Genomic DNA, 16279 nt, shown 5'->3' on the forward strand with positions numbered 1-16279 from the left:
TGAATTGATCTGCTTTAATGTAATGATGCTTACAAAACTGAGACGAATTAGGAAACAAACAAGTCTCTAAAAGTATGGTTCTGCCTTGAACTTGTCTTTAATGTGTCTTATAGCAGTCTTGAAGGTCAAGAATATAAGTAGGTGGTTGTAAACATTTGGATGACATCCTAAAATTAGGTGACAGCTGAAGCGCGGAAGCTAAAATTGGATTATGAAAATGACGCTTAGGTCTCTTAGATGTTGTTAAAAGCCTCTTTCCGGAGCTCTGCACAGCTGCGGATGAGAGAAAAGTCTGACTGTGACAGAAGTAAGAAGAAACAGCAGGGATCATCACACAGAGGACTTTTCCAGGTCAGCAGCGGATAACAAAGACATTATTTCAGAAATGTGTTCAAGAAGAATTAACAATATATTAGCTCTTTTGTTAGTGAAAATAGCTAATATTGTAATCCTCTTGGGTGAAGAATGACAGTTTACAACTCAAAGGACTTAACAATGAACACACACTGTTTTTGATGGTGTTATGCTGAATGGCAGTTTTTTAGTAGGCACTCTTTACTACTGCTCTTTGGCCCAGCGTCAATTAATTCAGATAATTAAAAAACGGAAATAGGCTTGTCAGTGTCCTGCTGTTTTATATTCTACTTGAAGAAGAAGAAAAATGTAAAGCATTATGCCGTCAACAGCCACATAGCGCGACATGCGAGAGGGTGAGAGCGTAAATTACTCATTATGTACACACAACTGGCTGCATGCCTGACTCGACTGCATATATGAGTTTATTCCTCGCTGAATAGTTGTACATTCTTGTCACCACCGAGCAACGCTGGCCTTGATATTGTCCATTTCTCACCGGGTCCAAAAGACATTGTCAGAGATGATTAATGGCATTTCTCAATATAGCGTTGAGGGTAAAAATGGCAGAATGGACAAGGACATGTCTTGGCTGCCACAGGAACCCTGGGCTTAGATGACACTAAAGAGAGCTTCATTTCTTTCCTCCTTAATCACAGAAGGAAACACAAACTTACCTGAATCCAATATGCGCAGTACAGCCTGTAAACAATGTACACAATACACCGTATACCGCATGTACTGTAAGTGACCACATTTACCTTGTATTTGGTGTTTCCTCTTGCTGAATCAAATCTGTGGTGCAGCGCTTTTTTTCTTTTCGCGACTCTTGCGCCTCAGCACAGCAATATTGTGTAATGATCATTTGGAAGGCAAAGACAGAGAGAGAAGCAAATGTTTTAAGGCTGATTCAGGGTTGATGGTGCAGCGGTAATTTATGAACAGCACACATTAAAGATTGATGGCTCCCTTCTCTTTCTGTGTCACCAAACTCTAAGAGCACGATTCATCACCCGTGCAAAGTGTAAAGACAGAAAGCGAGATGAAAAGCTTTTTCTATCTGAGATAAAGAAATGAATTAGAGCAGCAAAATGGCAGGTATAAAAAGGTGAGATGGAAGAAAGCAGGACTTCAAGTCATTTCTCCCACAATACCCTGTGGTATCCTCATCGAGCACTACAAACGTCTCCTCCTGGCTGAGCATGCTTTTGTCAGTGTATCTTACCTTTTTCTGATCCTCTTGCCGAACCTTGATAGGTTTTTAAGCACCCTCACTCCCTCTCCATATCCAGTGTATCTCAGCTTAGTGAAGATGTGGATTTGACAGCATGATCTTAACCCCAACGTCTCTCGCCACAGCCACATTTGCCTTCCAGCTCTTCATACTGTCCTTTTCCAAATATCACACAGCTGAGACCTGTGCATGATGGGATTGATGCACACATCCCTGGGCTCCAGACTTTTTAGAGGAAGCATTTAAAAGTCCATAAACTTGCTTGTGAACTGGTCACGTAAATTTGCCCACACCAGTGGCTGTGTTCTTTAGACAGAAAAATTGGTTTCATCTCCCCCCCTTTTTTTTTTTTTTTTTTTCTTTTTTCTTTGCAATGTTGTGGTTAACAACTTCAGGTCCGGTTTCAGATTTCTGCTTTTGACATTTGAAAGGTTATCCACGAGTGGATCTGATAAAAATGGCCACTGTTTGTGTGTCTGAGGTTTGTTCTGGTCGGATTGTGTTTCTCATTACTGTTTCATCGTGTTTTCTCTGAACTTTCTGGCTGAAAGCGTTGGGTGGGGGGCGTAGAGGAGATGCTCTTACGAGAGAAGGCTCAGTTGTTCCCCTTTACTTGTTCTCCCTCTGTCATTGTGGCAGGGGTGAGAACGGTGTCAGAGTCCCTGTCAGCAAAGAACACCAGTGTGAACAGTAAACATGCAAACAGCCTGCTGCATGCACACAGCAGCATTACTGTGCAGAGCAAATAAAGAGTTCCACTGTATGCTATGAAAGATGAAGGACAAAAGAGTCCATTTGCATTTCAAATGAAAACACTACAAACAAAGGTTGGTATTTTCCCCTTATTATTAAAACCGTTGTCATTTTAACCAGGGCTCAGTAGGCAGGCCTGATGTGTTGCATCATTCTTCATCACAGTTTGATCATTTTGCTCAACTTTGTTGAGAACAGTGATTGTAAAAAATGTTTTAACCATCTACAGCCAACTTCTGAATAGGAAAAAGCTGTATGTGAATGCATGGATAGATCTAAAGTCATCCACCAAGTAAAACAATTGGTAAAATATCAGAAATTGTCTTTTTCGCAAGGGCCTCTGGTGTGTTGGTGTTTGGGAGGCTATAATCTCCTGAGAAGGGAAATTCTAAGAAAATAAACTTCACAGTTGGAAGCTCCTTTGATTTTTGATTGGCTAAACAGGTAAGTAGCTTGTTAATCTAGTTAGCTAACTAGCCTGCATAGATAAGATAAGAATAACAGTTCACCTGAGTGAATGGTGGTCTGCTAAGCACTTAAGCCTGGGTCCCACTGGATGTGGAATCACTGCCAAACGGCTTTGCCACGGCAGCTGCTGTGAATCACAGCCATTCTGGTCCATGAGAGCGGTCTCACCGGAAGCTCCGGTGAGACCGGCGCTTCCCAGAAGCAACCATCCACTTGCTGAGATATGTGCTGAGTTTACTCTGGTGCTCAGCTCTGAGTAGACCATTTCAGTTCAAATAACAACAAATGAGCTGGCAGGAAGTATGACACAATGCCACGAGGGGCATTCAAACTCATACATTCATATAGCGTGGAGCCATGGAACCCAAATCGGAGATTTCAACAACATATGAGTTAACATTTTTTTTTTTTTTTTTTACCCCCGATTTTTTTTACCCATTTTATCACCTAGTGCTCATACCTAAGTGACAGTCCTGGGCATTGCTCCCCTCTGCCAACCCCAGGAGGGCCTAACTGAGCTCAGGTCTCCTTCTTAACCTGAGGAGTGAGCAGGCCGCTTCCTTTCACCAGACAGGGTGGGGCTTCTCTGGTCGGACGTAGCGCGTGGAAGGATCACGTTATTTATTTATTAATTAACATTAATTTTACACATCAAAAAGCACACTTTATTTTCCACCACTTATCTTTTGTTATCTCATGTTATCCTCATGTATCGCAAGTTTCCATCTTTCAAGTTAAGTTGTGAGCTTGCTAGCTTTTTGCTATGTAGCCTACCGTAATTTCGCGACCATAAGGCGCCCTTTTTCTTTTTTTTTAAATGTGCCGGTCGCCTTATGAAACGGTGCGCCATATCTATGCTTTGGGTGAAGCCCGGGGGAGTTGCGGACGTGAAGGAGACCATCCACAGACAAGGGGGAAGGGGGGGTGTGTGAAGCACCCGTGGTCTGCGGACGTGAATGACACCAGCCACAGACGTTAAAGGGGGAAGGTGGGGGGTGTGAAGCACCCATGGTTTGCGGACGTGATGAAGAAGAAGAAGAGTTTGAAGGATTTGCTTGATGTGTACGGTAAAGTGAAATAAAGTACAATCAAAATAAGTTTTGCTCCCGCTTTATTTTTTAAATAAGCACACGTGCGTGTGTGTTCTGTGTTCTGCAGCGCGTGTGACGCGCACTGCTGCAACCCGACTTCCAGGTTCCCAAAGCGGGATCAGATCAAATTCTCCTGGTTCCCACCCGCTTTAGGAGCAGGGATTTCAGGGGTCTGTCCCAGGTCGGATCAACTTCACCCTGCGAGATTTTCAGGCAAATCTGTCGGTTTGATCTCCGGTAACCAAGATGCAGAGGATGCGCTCAGGAGCCGCCAGGCTCCCGCCGCGGGTTTGCCGGGCCAGGGCGCACCATCCCCGGGGCAGATCCGGCCGAAATGCCGCTGGTCTTTCCCCGGGAGCCCCTGCTCCCATACAGGTGGGTGGCTTCGGTCCCAGCCGGTCCGAACAGGTCACATTCCCGGTTAAAGCCGCTGTGACGCGCGCTGCTCCACCCCGCTGGGGAGAGACGGGCTCTGCGCGGTGGAGGATCCGCACAACGGGGTATGAAAAGTTTATTTACTGTTGTGCAGAAAGTGTCTGACACCGAGGAAATTTGGACTGGCGCAGCTGAATTAGTGGAGCTCTTTAATGCAGAAACAGAGGTTTTGCTCCTGCTCTATTTTTTAAATAAGCGCTTGTGTGCTTGTGTGTGCGTTCTGCATGTGTGTGCGTTCTGCAGCGGGTGTGTGTGTTTTCCGGCCGGCGTGTTTTGCGGCACGCGTGTGTGCAGCTCTGCTCTGTAGACTGCGCCTTTTGGGTCGGTGCGCCATATGTATGTTTTAAATCTAAAAATGACACACAAAAATGAGGGTGCGCCTTTCCACACGGTGCGCCGAATGGTCGCGAAAATACGGTACTAGACATTCTGTGCACGCTTCATATAAAGAATAATTGAAAATAGTAAAAAGTAAAAGTTTCTTTCAATGATTGAGTAAAGGTTATATTACTGGAATTCTGTTCACTTGTTACTGGAAAAAAGACATTACAGTTGTTCAATTGTTCTGATTTAAATATGGAATTAGGAATTAACCTTGTTTATATTGTTTATTTTCCTCTATTAAAATACAAACAGACAAACAAATTACCACACTACTGAGCTCCACATCTGAGGGATGTGGGTAATATTATCTAAATGTAATATCCTGCTGGAGAACCTTGTGTTATGGGATACATGTGACTTTTTCGCAGTTATCTTTCACTCACCCAGCACTGACCACAAATTGCCCCAGAAAAAAGGATTATACAATATTACAAAGAGCCCAAGGGGGTAAACCAGTGTCCAGATTGGGAAGCACTAGAAAAACCCTGAGCTAACAGACGCCTCACCAGACATAACCTGCAGGGCTCAGGAGGAACCTTTGCCAATATTCTGGTGTCCATGAGAAAGGTACCAGATTAGGGTTTTCCTTCCGACCTATCATCCACATGTTTTCAAGCCTTATTTGTATGGTCCTTTTAAGGGAATTTAAGTGTAATTTTTTTTATTTTTTTTTGCTCCTTGGCTTGTGCCCAGATGTGCAGACAGGAAGAGCATCTTCCCCTGCAGGTCATTACCTCCATGTTAGCAGTGAGGCTTCCATCCCCCATCTTCATGGTGTCAGTGACTGGCATGTTTTTCATCAGCTGCTGGTATGAAAGACTCCAACTGTTTCAGTCATTTCAAAGTGAAGAGGGAATATTTTCACTATAATAAACTGTTAAGACCCCATATTTGTTTACAACAGCAGGAGGGTGGAAAAAATGAAATTAGATTATGCTATTGGATTTTCCAAGACCAAAACAGCATTACAGAGAGGCTCCATGTGCTTGAACAATGCAATTTCTTCACCAAAACCTTGTCAACTCTCATTTGTTCATTTTACACTCTTTCATCTTTGTTTGTTGCTCTGCTTTTGTAACTCTCTTTCCTGTCCTTATTTAACTTGCTGTCTCAATATAAAATTAAATTAAATGTACATTTAAGTGCTACAGAGCCACCAATTACATGTATCTGAAGAGAATATCCTCCTCTTTCCTCTTCAAACGTCTACTACATATGGTACTTTCCAGACGCAGGTGTTCAGTCACTTTACTTTTATAGAGTTTATATTGGTTTCAGTTAGTGGAGAATTGGTTCAAGACTGGCTTCTGTCAACAGGGTTTCCACTATGATTCCTCTGTGTCTTTGTTTATGCTGTGTCGATTTATTTTAGGGTAATTGCTTTGAAATGGCAACCAGTAATTTTGGCGGAATTGTAAGGGCATCATCTGCCAGTGAATAATACACATTTGGGCTGGATGTAAGGGGTGTTATTTCTCAGATCAACTAAATTGTTTCTCTTTGCTTTGTTTGTAGGATATCCTGGGTCTCGGCCAGAAGCTGCCACACAGATCTAAGAGATCCATGCTGGTCCCGCCTGTGATTGTAACAGAGAATCAGAGACCTCCGTTTCCCAGGATCATTGGCAAGGTAAAAACACTTTTTTTTTTTTCATACAGTTTTGATTTACATCCATGTCTGTACTTGAAATGAGCTGTACTTCAAACCCAAAAATATAAAACTACAGTTGATTATTTTTTTTTTTTTCATTCAGATCCTCACAGAGACCAATCTCCCAGTATGTAGAACAATAGACCTGTTGAAAAGGGACAGTTTACAAGCGTTTAGAGTCTTGTGATGGACTATGACCCAATGGTTTGGCAGTCATATATATATATATATATATATATATATATATATATAATATATCCTTTGTAAAAAAAAAAATACAAAAAAGAGAGGGTGGAGTGTATAAAAACATTATTGTGTGAATGCCTCTATCTTTTTTATAACCCTAACATTGCAGAGCTGAAGCAAATCTGTCATTTCTGAGATTGTGAGGACTGTACATTTATGTTAGTGACCACAATAGCATGAATTGAAGCAGTTTTAGGTGAGAAAGGAAAATACATTTCCAGCAAAGTGGCTATTAAAGTTAGCCCCGGGGGAAATCAACCTATGTCAAAATAAATTACTATTTTGAGCCTTTGACAAGACTCAGAAATGTCATACCTCTTAGGCGATGTTGGGGGATAGAGAAACCATAGTAATTTCAATTTTGTAACTGTACATAACATGTATGAAAACAGCCGTTTGTACAGGCATCTTCTTCCATCACCTTGTTATTGCCTTGTTCCTTATTTGCCTTGTTCGTTCTTAATTATTTTTGAATTTAACTGAATTTAATTTTAAGTCCACACAAATTGACTACCAAATGTGGTGCAAACAATTAATTTTTTTTTCTTTTAGTCCCTCATGAAAGTTTACACTCCTTACTATCTAATGAGATGTTTTAAATATGGAATGTTCCTTTAAATCATAGACGCAGACAAAAAGCACAGCTTTTTATTTTACGTTTTTGTCCGGGATATGTCTTCAAGAAATTATCTTATCCTTTATATGCGCATTTTCACTTTATTCGGAACCAAATATTGCACATAGTGTAGACAGTAAAGTGCTGACTTAAACTGTGAATATTAGATTTAAAGCATGGATATTGCTACCCAGGTTAATTAAAATACAAGAGTGTAAGAGTAAGGGCTCTGAGGTTTCATTCAGGCGTATTTGCTTTGTCTAATATTCTCTAGAGAATGATACTTATTAAGATTTTATTTAGTCTTAATACTGAAGAGGGATTTTACTTTTCCAGCTTGACCTTTCTTTGGAAAAGCCAAAAATGGTGTGATACTTCTAATTATTTATCTCGGATTGTGAAATGTGGTTCATTATATAGTTGGCACCGTTCCACTTTCACAACCTTTTATATTCTCCCAAAGCGGCTACATTGTTGATATCACTACTGCCTGTGTTTTTTTTTTTAAATTAGTCTGCCCAGGAGCATCATGGCTTCACCATAGTCATTTCAAAACAAATTGTCATCCAAAAGTCATACATTTTGGTGCCAATGTAAGGTTCCAGCATCATACTTCTGTGTTGAACAGCATACATTTATCTCTGCATGTCACTCACCTTTGTTCTAGATAACACTAGGCAGTAAAAAAATCATCCACATCTCTACACCCGCTGGGACTATCATAGAAAAGATATCCCACACTCAGCCCTTCTCCTGATAATTGTGCGCTGGAGAGTATGACAACAGCTCAAAGCCTGGGTCTCGATAGCTTCTGAGCACTTGTGCGGTATTCAGTATGATCCCCGTAAAGCAACTTGAAGGCCTGGCGATAACAGATAGTAAAGGACAATGGAGCCTTTGTTTTGAGTGATTTATGCATATTTTTAACTCTGCTGACTAGAAGGCGTTAAAGAGGAATAGGAGTCAGCAGATTAGTTTGCACCATATGGTATGCAAATCATCTCTGTAATGTGTTATGGATAAGAATGGCAGCTACAATAGCTTGTAAAGGCTGCGTGCTACTTTTGCATGTTCCTGTAAGACCAATGTACACATTTTACATCCCTGTTATTAATTATTTTCTTTCTCCCTTTCCATTGTGGTCCCTCAACTTCCTTCTTTTCCCCCAATTTTTATCCAGTCTTTTTCATCCGTCTACGCTTCCATCGCTCTTCTAAACCTCCACAGTCAGCTTTGCGTGACAAGACCAGCTAATGTTGCCTATATTATCCAATCCAGGCTATACATTTGTTACTTGGCAAAATTGATTTTCCACACCAATAGTTTTCCCTCTTCTCATACAACATACCACTTCCATACAGCAGCCATTCATATTTCATACTCCCTTCCTCTCCCTGGCAGATAAGCAGCTGGAAGTAAGAGAGAGCCTACGTTGGGAGGTCTCAATTTGATATGTATGGTTGTTGATATGCACACATGTGCAGACTGTGTGTGTGTGTGTGTGTGTGTGTGGGCTAGAGGATGGAAGGTGGGTCCACTGTCAGTGACACTCACTGGGGCAGGGTAAGAACCTTGTTGTTTATGTCACACCTCCTGCTAGCTGTGGAATTGTTTTGATACAGAGGTCTCTCCCCAGCCCTCCCTCGGGGCCCATAAACAGCTCACAACAACTCAGAGAGCAGCTGGAGCATGCAATGAAACTGATATGCTTAAATGTTTCTCTTAGTGCATGCCACTTCAGTCATTGCTGATTGGAGAATCTTCATACTCAGGAATAGAAATCAGTCATAGCTGAAGTAAGTTTAAATGTTTATTCCTAAAGCGTTTTTACTCTGGTCGCTGGATAATCTTGTGTTAGGCATATGAGATGGGAGGTACAGTAACCTCTTCCTAAAGAAGAAATCCTTTTTATTTCTTAGCATCAAGCACTTGGGAGTGTTCTGATGGATATTTATTTTTGTTTGTACCACAGACCAATGTTACAGGTCCTGTTTCATAACTTTTAAGAAAAGTGTCCATGTTGTCACTCTTGTTTCTTTCAGGCAACCACTTTTATCCGTGAGAGTTGCCACCACAGGAAATAAGAAAACTGAGTTTTAGCAGTTCTGGTTGCAGCTGCGTGTACCATGCAGGACTTGGATTGATATGTGAAACAGACATCATGAACACAAATTCTCATTTCTAGGAAGTCGTTCCGATGCTGAATGTTGCTGAGAAGTACTGCACTTTCATCAGTGTACGAGATACAAGCTTCTTAGAAATGTTTTATTCACAATCACTGAGGAAAATAGCACTCCAAAGCATTCTGCAACCACTTTCCTAAAAGGACGGAAAAAAGGCTCTGTGGACACAAGCTGTAAAGACAGAATCACAGCTAACAGTATGGGCCCTTGCTCTTGCCATTGCTTTTCACTACTGATGCTCAGATTCTGGTGTATTATTTAATACACCTTTATTTTCTGATGGCAAGCATTTCAAAGATAATTATTTTTAGTTTTTTCATATATACAAAAGTTGTTTGTTCTTTTTCACTTTGAAATACCCAGCAGGTAGTTCTGTCAATTAAAAGTAATTACATGCATTTCGTTCTTTCTTCAGTAGTTTTAGTGGTAGTAGTACTATTGGACTGCTTTCATGCTGGAATATTTCTTCTCTGTATTTATTTTTAAGGAAGTATTTCGGTATGCACAGAGGCACCTTTTTACCTATACAGTAAATATTATAACAACAAATCCTTCTGCACTCATCCAGCATTATGACCCAGTTTGCACATGGTATTAAAATCTACCGTGAGTGATCGGATCACAAATTACAGCCTTGAGTCCTGGTATTAATGCACCCAGGATGCATTTGAGGAGTTATTGAGTACCAATCAACAGTAAACCACATTCAGAACTGGTCTGGGCTACTATTGACCACATACTTTTAGCAGCGGAAATGTTGTGCCACATAGAAGGGATGTCTGCATGACTGATATGTACTCATTCATACAACAACAGTGTCATATTAAACTGTTAAACAACAAGCTGGAGCCATAACAGCTGACAACAACACACAACTACAACATCATGGACTAGTCGGGATTAGTGGACTTGTCTAGACTTGTCTAGAACCTTAAGCAAGTACTTTAATTGTCGTATAACTGAGTACTTTTATTTCACAACAAAGTAGTTTAGTTGAAATGCAAAACATGACAAAAATAAATTCTAAATATATTAAAATGAGGAAGTTGAAAACAACATCCCCAAGGGGGGGATGGTGCAGGTTATCTGTTATTTGTAGAAATATGTTTCTGATTAGTATTTACTATTGGCACTGCGATTTATCTATCGCTTCTAAAGGATAACTGGCCATGTAGAGATGATGAGCACACGCATTGAAAGGGATTTAAAGGGATCTCAACTTTGTTGCAAACTGCTGCAAAACGTTCTCGGGGATGCGTTTATACATGGTGGGTTGGGAATGAAAATCTACTGGCTTCACAGTCATGACTTCCAGGTTCAGGCCAAACACACCGGACTGATTTGATGAGAACCATCTGATCTTGAATTAGTTTAGTGTTGGGTACTTTGCAGAAAATTGAATAGACATTTGATAGACAAGCGTGAGAGGCTCAATGCATATAAATTGATGAGTTATTTTGATTTATTAGTGACAGCATTTTCTTCACCATAAAATCACGAAAATGTTCATCACGTTTTCCTTAGAGTTTAGCTAAAGTGAAAGTTATATGTTAATGTTCTAGTGCTGGCCCGGAAATAGAATCAGCTTTTCTTTTTTTTTTTTAAGTATAACAGTAATTTTTTTAAACCCCTACGGCAGTTCTTTTTCATGCAGAACTTTAATGCTAAGATACAAGTATACATAACCAATAGATCGAAAGAGCTTGCATGTTTGTTCATCATTGTATAACCTTTACAATTAGGCTAATTGGAAGTTATAGATACATTTTACCTGTGGACAGCTGGGGTGGCAGCTTATTCCATGGGATTTCCTCTTTGTATTTGATTCATTACACCAGAACTACAGGACTGTCTCAGAAAATTAGAATATTGTGATTTTCTGTAATGCAATTACAAAAACAAAAATGTCATACATTCTGGATTCATTACAAATCAACTGAAATATTGCAAGCCTTTTATTATTTTAATATTGCTGATCATGGCTTACAGCTTAAGAAAACTCAAATATCCTATCTCAAAAAAATAGAATATTCTGGGAATCTTAATCTTAAACTGTAAGATTTACAGAAAATAAATAACTTTATCACAATATTCTAATTTTCTGAGACGGTCCTGTATACTTTCGAGCCTTTACTGGTTACGTACTGGTAATATCTTTCTAAATCAGTAAAGTTCCATGTTTCATTCCACAGACAAATTACTGTAGGACTGTAGGAGAGAAGAAATACATTTAAACACATTTCTGACCTCCTAATCCTTCACATTCCTTTAGTAAATTAATTTATGCTTCAAGGAATCCATAAGGCAAAACCAGCCAATGAATTTAAATTGATCTACAACTAAAAGCTTTAAAAAACCAGTGTGTGACATGCTAAATTGCTTCTATGTAGGAGAGCAGCAACTGCATGAGCCACTGAGCAGAGGAGGTGACTTAATGGAGGATAAAGACAAGAGATAGTTTCAAATTCTCCATTTATAGGGGTCAAAAGAAACAAACAGTATCTATATATTACACATTTGAGTGGGAGGATCTGGCTCGACCGTGTTGAAAATCTGATGCCATTTGTGAAGCAGTCTCAGATGAGAAGATTTGGCTAAAGTTGTTATGGCATGCTGGGATGTTTGCCAGGTATATTATCAGTGTAAATATATTATTGTTTTTCTATATTCTTATAGTTTTTAACCATGTTATTTTAGCATGTCGTAGCAGCCTTTTGTAGGTGGATAAACGGAAGGTGGTGATGCAGCTCTGCCCTCCATTAGCTGACTAGAAATTAATTAGAGAGTCAGTCTGTCTCATGATGATGCGACTGGGTGAGGCAAAGTTCATGCATCTTTTTAAAGGGGACATTTTAATCTAGAATTACCATAAATACGTTATGTCCGCTGACAGTCTACATGCATTTGTGCAGGTTTCAACCTCAAACATCTTTGGTTTCCTCATCAACGAACAGAGGCAATAGAAAAGGAAAAGCATTTTGTATGAGTTTGCTATCCTAACTGAAAAAAACACGGAACTGCAATAATTATAACAAATATAGGTCCCAATTGTGTCAACATGAAGTCTCAAATGCTTCACTCTGTAAAGCCCTTTTAAGTACATGTGCATTGGAGGAGCAGGCAAGCAAGTGGAGCTGTCCATCATTCAACTTGTGTTTATCCTCAAGGTCCAGCTCACAAATCAACACAATGTGTCTGAGTTGACATGACAGCTCCAATAAAGCACCGTTGGTGAGAGGTGAGGGCCTGGTTTGGTTGTAGCCCCAGCTAATATAGTAAAGAGAACTGAAGTGTCTGGCAATTTCATTTCATTGTTTCAATGCTGAGTGGCTCCTGATTTGCTCCGGCTGTCAGCCTGTATGCTTCCGCTGTCTACTTGTCATCTAGCTTGTGTCAGTCATACCCCCTCCCATCTTTTATTTTTGGATCTTTTTAGTTTTTCTACAACCATTTTATCTTTTATAGTTGTTTCTCTTTGTTAGAATGTCTATTTCAGAGCCTTATCTGAGCTTCCAAGCAGGAAGTTGTAAGCAAAGTTACGGCATATTGGAACATTAGAAAGCCAGAGAGGCTGTGGGCATCGTCTTTTAGTTTAATTGACTCTTTTAATGGTGATGTGATCCTGTTCTTTTGTTGTTTTTGTCACCCCTTCTTCTTTCGGTCAGACACATTAATTACACCAGCCTTTAGTGAGCGTTCACATTTAGTTGGTAAAAACACAGTAAGTTAAGTTAAGTCTTGTGTCGAACATGTTTAATATGTGACCTTAAGCAAAATGAGATTATGAAATTGTTAATTTTGCTGCCTAAGAAACAGCTATAGGTCTTCTCTAATAATACTGTGACTTTTTAGAAGGACCTCTTTTTGTACGTAAAACTGGGTGTGTGAAAAAAGTCATTTGTCAAAGTCAAAGTCAAGTCAAAGTAGCTTTATTGTCAATACTGTATGTCAAGACATACAGAGATCGAGAGGGACGTTTCCCACCTCCCACGGTGAACATGTAAACATATGAACATATAAACGTATAGACATATAGACATATAAACATATAAACATATAAACATAAAAAGTGCGCAGGCGCAGGCACAGCAGATGGACAGACATTCTTAAAGTTTAAAGATAAAAAGATAAAAAGATAAAATAAATACAACACGACACAACGTACTATTTCTAGAATGAGTGCAAATGGCAATTATTTAAACAAACAGTAAACGGTGGATAAAGTGACACAGTGGTGCCTAGTTCTGAGTGTTCATGGCTTGGGGGGGGGGGGGGAGGGGGATTTCAGTTCAGTTCCCTGTCAGTCTGGGGGATCTGGCTGGGGGGAATGAGGGGAGAGAATTTAGCTTCCTGACTGCCTGGTGTGTGAAGCTATTTTTGAGTCTGGTGGTGCGGCAACGGAGGCTCCTGTACCTTCTACCTGAGGGTAGGAGGCTGAACAGACTGTGTGCGGGGTGGCTGGTGTCGCTCGCTATCGCGATAGCTTTCCGGGTGAGGCGGGTGGTGTAAATGTCCTTCAAGGAGGGGAGTGGGGCACCTATGATCTTCCCAGCTGTGTTCACTATGCGTTGCAGTGCTTTCCTGCTGTATTCAGTACAGCTACCGCCCCACACAGTGATGCAGCTGGACAGGATGCTCTCAATGGTGCCCTGGAAGAAGGTTTTCAGGATGGGTGTGGGAGCTCTCGCTCTCTTGAGCTTGCGGAGGAAGTAAAGGCGCCGCTGGGCTTTCTTTGCCAGTGATGCAGAGTTGGTGGCCCAGGAGAGGTCCTCACTGATATGCACCCCCAGGAATTTGGTTCCGCTGACCCGTTCCACAGCAGCACCGTCGATGGTCAGTGGTGGGAGTTCAGTGTGGCCTCTCCGGAAGTCGACCACGATCTCCTTGGTTTTGCTGACATTCAGCAGGAGGTTGTTGTCTCTGCACCACGTGGTCAGAAGGTTGACCTCCTTCCTGTAGTGGGTCTCGTCGTTCTTGGTGATGAGACCCACCAGAGTTGTGTCATCCGCGAACTTCACCATGTGATTGGTGCTGAAGGTTGGTGTGCAGTCGTGAGTCAGCAGGGTGAAGAGCAGGGGACTGAGCATGCAGCCTTGTGGGGCCCCTGTGCTGAGTGTGATGCTCCTTGAGGTGTTGTTGCCGACTCTGACTGCTTGTGGCCTCTCGCTGAGGAAGTCCAGTATCCAGTTGCAGAGGGAGGTGTTGAGCCCCAGCTGGTCCAGTTTGCAGATGAGTTGTTGTGGGATTATAGTATTAAAAGCAGAACTGAAGTCTATGAAAAGCATTCTCACATATGAGTCTGCTTTTTCCAGGTGGGTGAGGGCTGGGTGAAGAGCAGAGCAGATTGCATCCTCTGTGGAGCGTTTGGCTCGGTATGCAAACTGAAAGGGGTCCAGGGTGGGGGGGAGGTTGGATTTGATGTGAGTCATGACTAGCCGTTCAAAGCACTTCATGATGATGGGGGTCAGTGCCACAGGGCGGTAGTCATTAAAGCAGGATGGAGATGGTTTCTTAGGCACAGGTATGATGATGGAGGTTTTGAGATGTGATGGGACAGCAGCTTGACTCAGAGAAGTGTTGAAGATGATCGTGAAGATATCCTTAAGCTCCTTTGTTGGCTGTTGCCTTTGGAAAATATATGTGTGTATGTGTATGTGTATGTATATACATGTATGTATGTACGTCTCATTAACACAATGTAGTTATGCTGTAACACTAGTCAATCATACATTACATGAGGGATTTTCCTCTGAATATTCATTTGAATGATCATCCGCTGCCTTAATCATCTGGCTATTTCCTCAACAGCAGTAGCGGCAATCGCAATCATTTGTAAAAGACTAGAAACGAGATTTTCTTTCCCGTTGTTTTTGTAGGGAAGTCTTGCAGGACTAGATGGGGAGAGATACGAGAATTACCTTATTCGAAAAATAGCAATCAATGGTAACACCAACCCCCCTGCAGCACTACCTTTATTGAACTTTCAGATATTTGATTTTCTTTTGTACAAAAGAATAATGGATACCCGAATGTAGTCACACTTGCTCAGGATGTAGCGGTTGATTCGTAATGATTAGCAGAGGCCTGAATAACCAGTCAAAGCCAGTTAATTAGTCCCTTTGTCTTCCCTTTGCCTGCCTCTACCTCCCTACCTGTCCTCCCTGGCGCATCCCTCTCTTTAGCTTGGTGGAATGTCAGGATAATCAGGAATCAGGGAAAACATTTGTCCACGACTAGCATGCCAGTACACACACACACACACACACGCACACACACACAGGGTTGGTCCCTGGAGTCCATTTGTAGCCCGTGATTATCATTCACAGCCAGTTGTTTGACCTTGATGGGGATAAGGCAGCGCTGAGGGATGCCACCTCATGCTGTCGTGCACATGCACTAGAGCTGAGTCCGTCCATCAATCTCCCATCAGGTGACAGGGTGTAGGGTGTCTCTCTAGAATTTGCATGTTTTAATCACAGTGTTGATGTTTTCCTAGGATCAATGTCAAACACTGTCTTTTTTTCTTGTTAAAGAAAAGCATCATATCTGGATGAGGCTGTTGGTGTACATGCAATACACCTATTATGCTTTTCTACAAGCTATTTCTTGCCCTGTTGGCAGTTGATGGGGACATGAACAGAAGCTGATATCAAGGTTTTATTACAGTCAAAGCAGCACACATAAACATTATTTCGCTCTTCCATTGTTTTGTTGCTCATTCTCTGTGTGCTCTGAGGTGTTTGGTGTATGCAGCGCCACACCTCCTATCATCTTTCTGCAGTATTGCGAGCCTCACGGTCTTTCATGTCTGTTCGGCTGGTAATGAGAGCTGATGGAAAGAGGTGAGATTCTCCCATCAGTCCTC

At 41.3% G+C, this 16279-nt stretch overlaps 1 protein-coding gene across 1 annotated transcript in view; it reads left to right on the forward strand.

Annotated features, from left to right (window-relative positions):
* cdh13 (cadherin 13, H-cadherin (heart)) overlaps positions 1-16279 on the forward strand; it is a 500809-nt gene that overhangs the window by 240002 nt on the left and 244528 nt on the right. Inside the window, exon 4 of the mRNA XM_061721319.1 lies at positions 6235-6348. Coding sequence (XP_061577303.1) covers positions 6235-6348 — 114 coding nt within the window. The remainder of the gene's footprint in view (positions 1-6234; positions 6349-16279) is intronic.

Source organism: Cololabis saira, chromosome 5, assembly GCF_033807715.1.
Source record: "Cololabis saira isolate AMF1-May2022 chromosome 5, fColSai1.1, whole genome shotgun sequence".
NCBI classification, from domain to species: domain Eukaryota; kingdom Metazoa; phylum Chordata; class Actinopteri; order Beloniformes; family Belonidae; genus Cololabis; species Cololabis saira.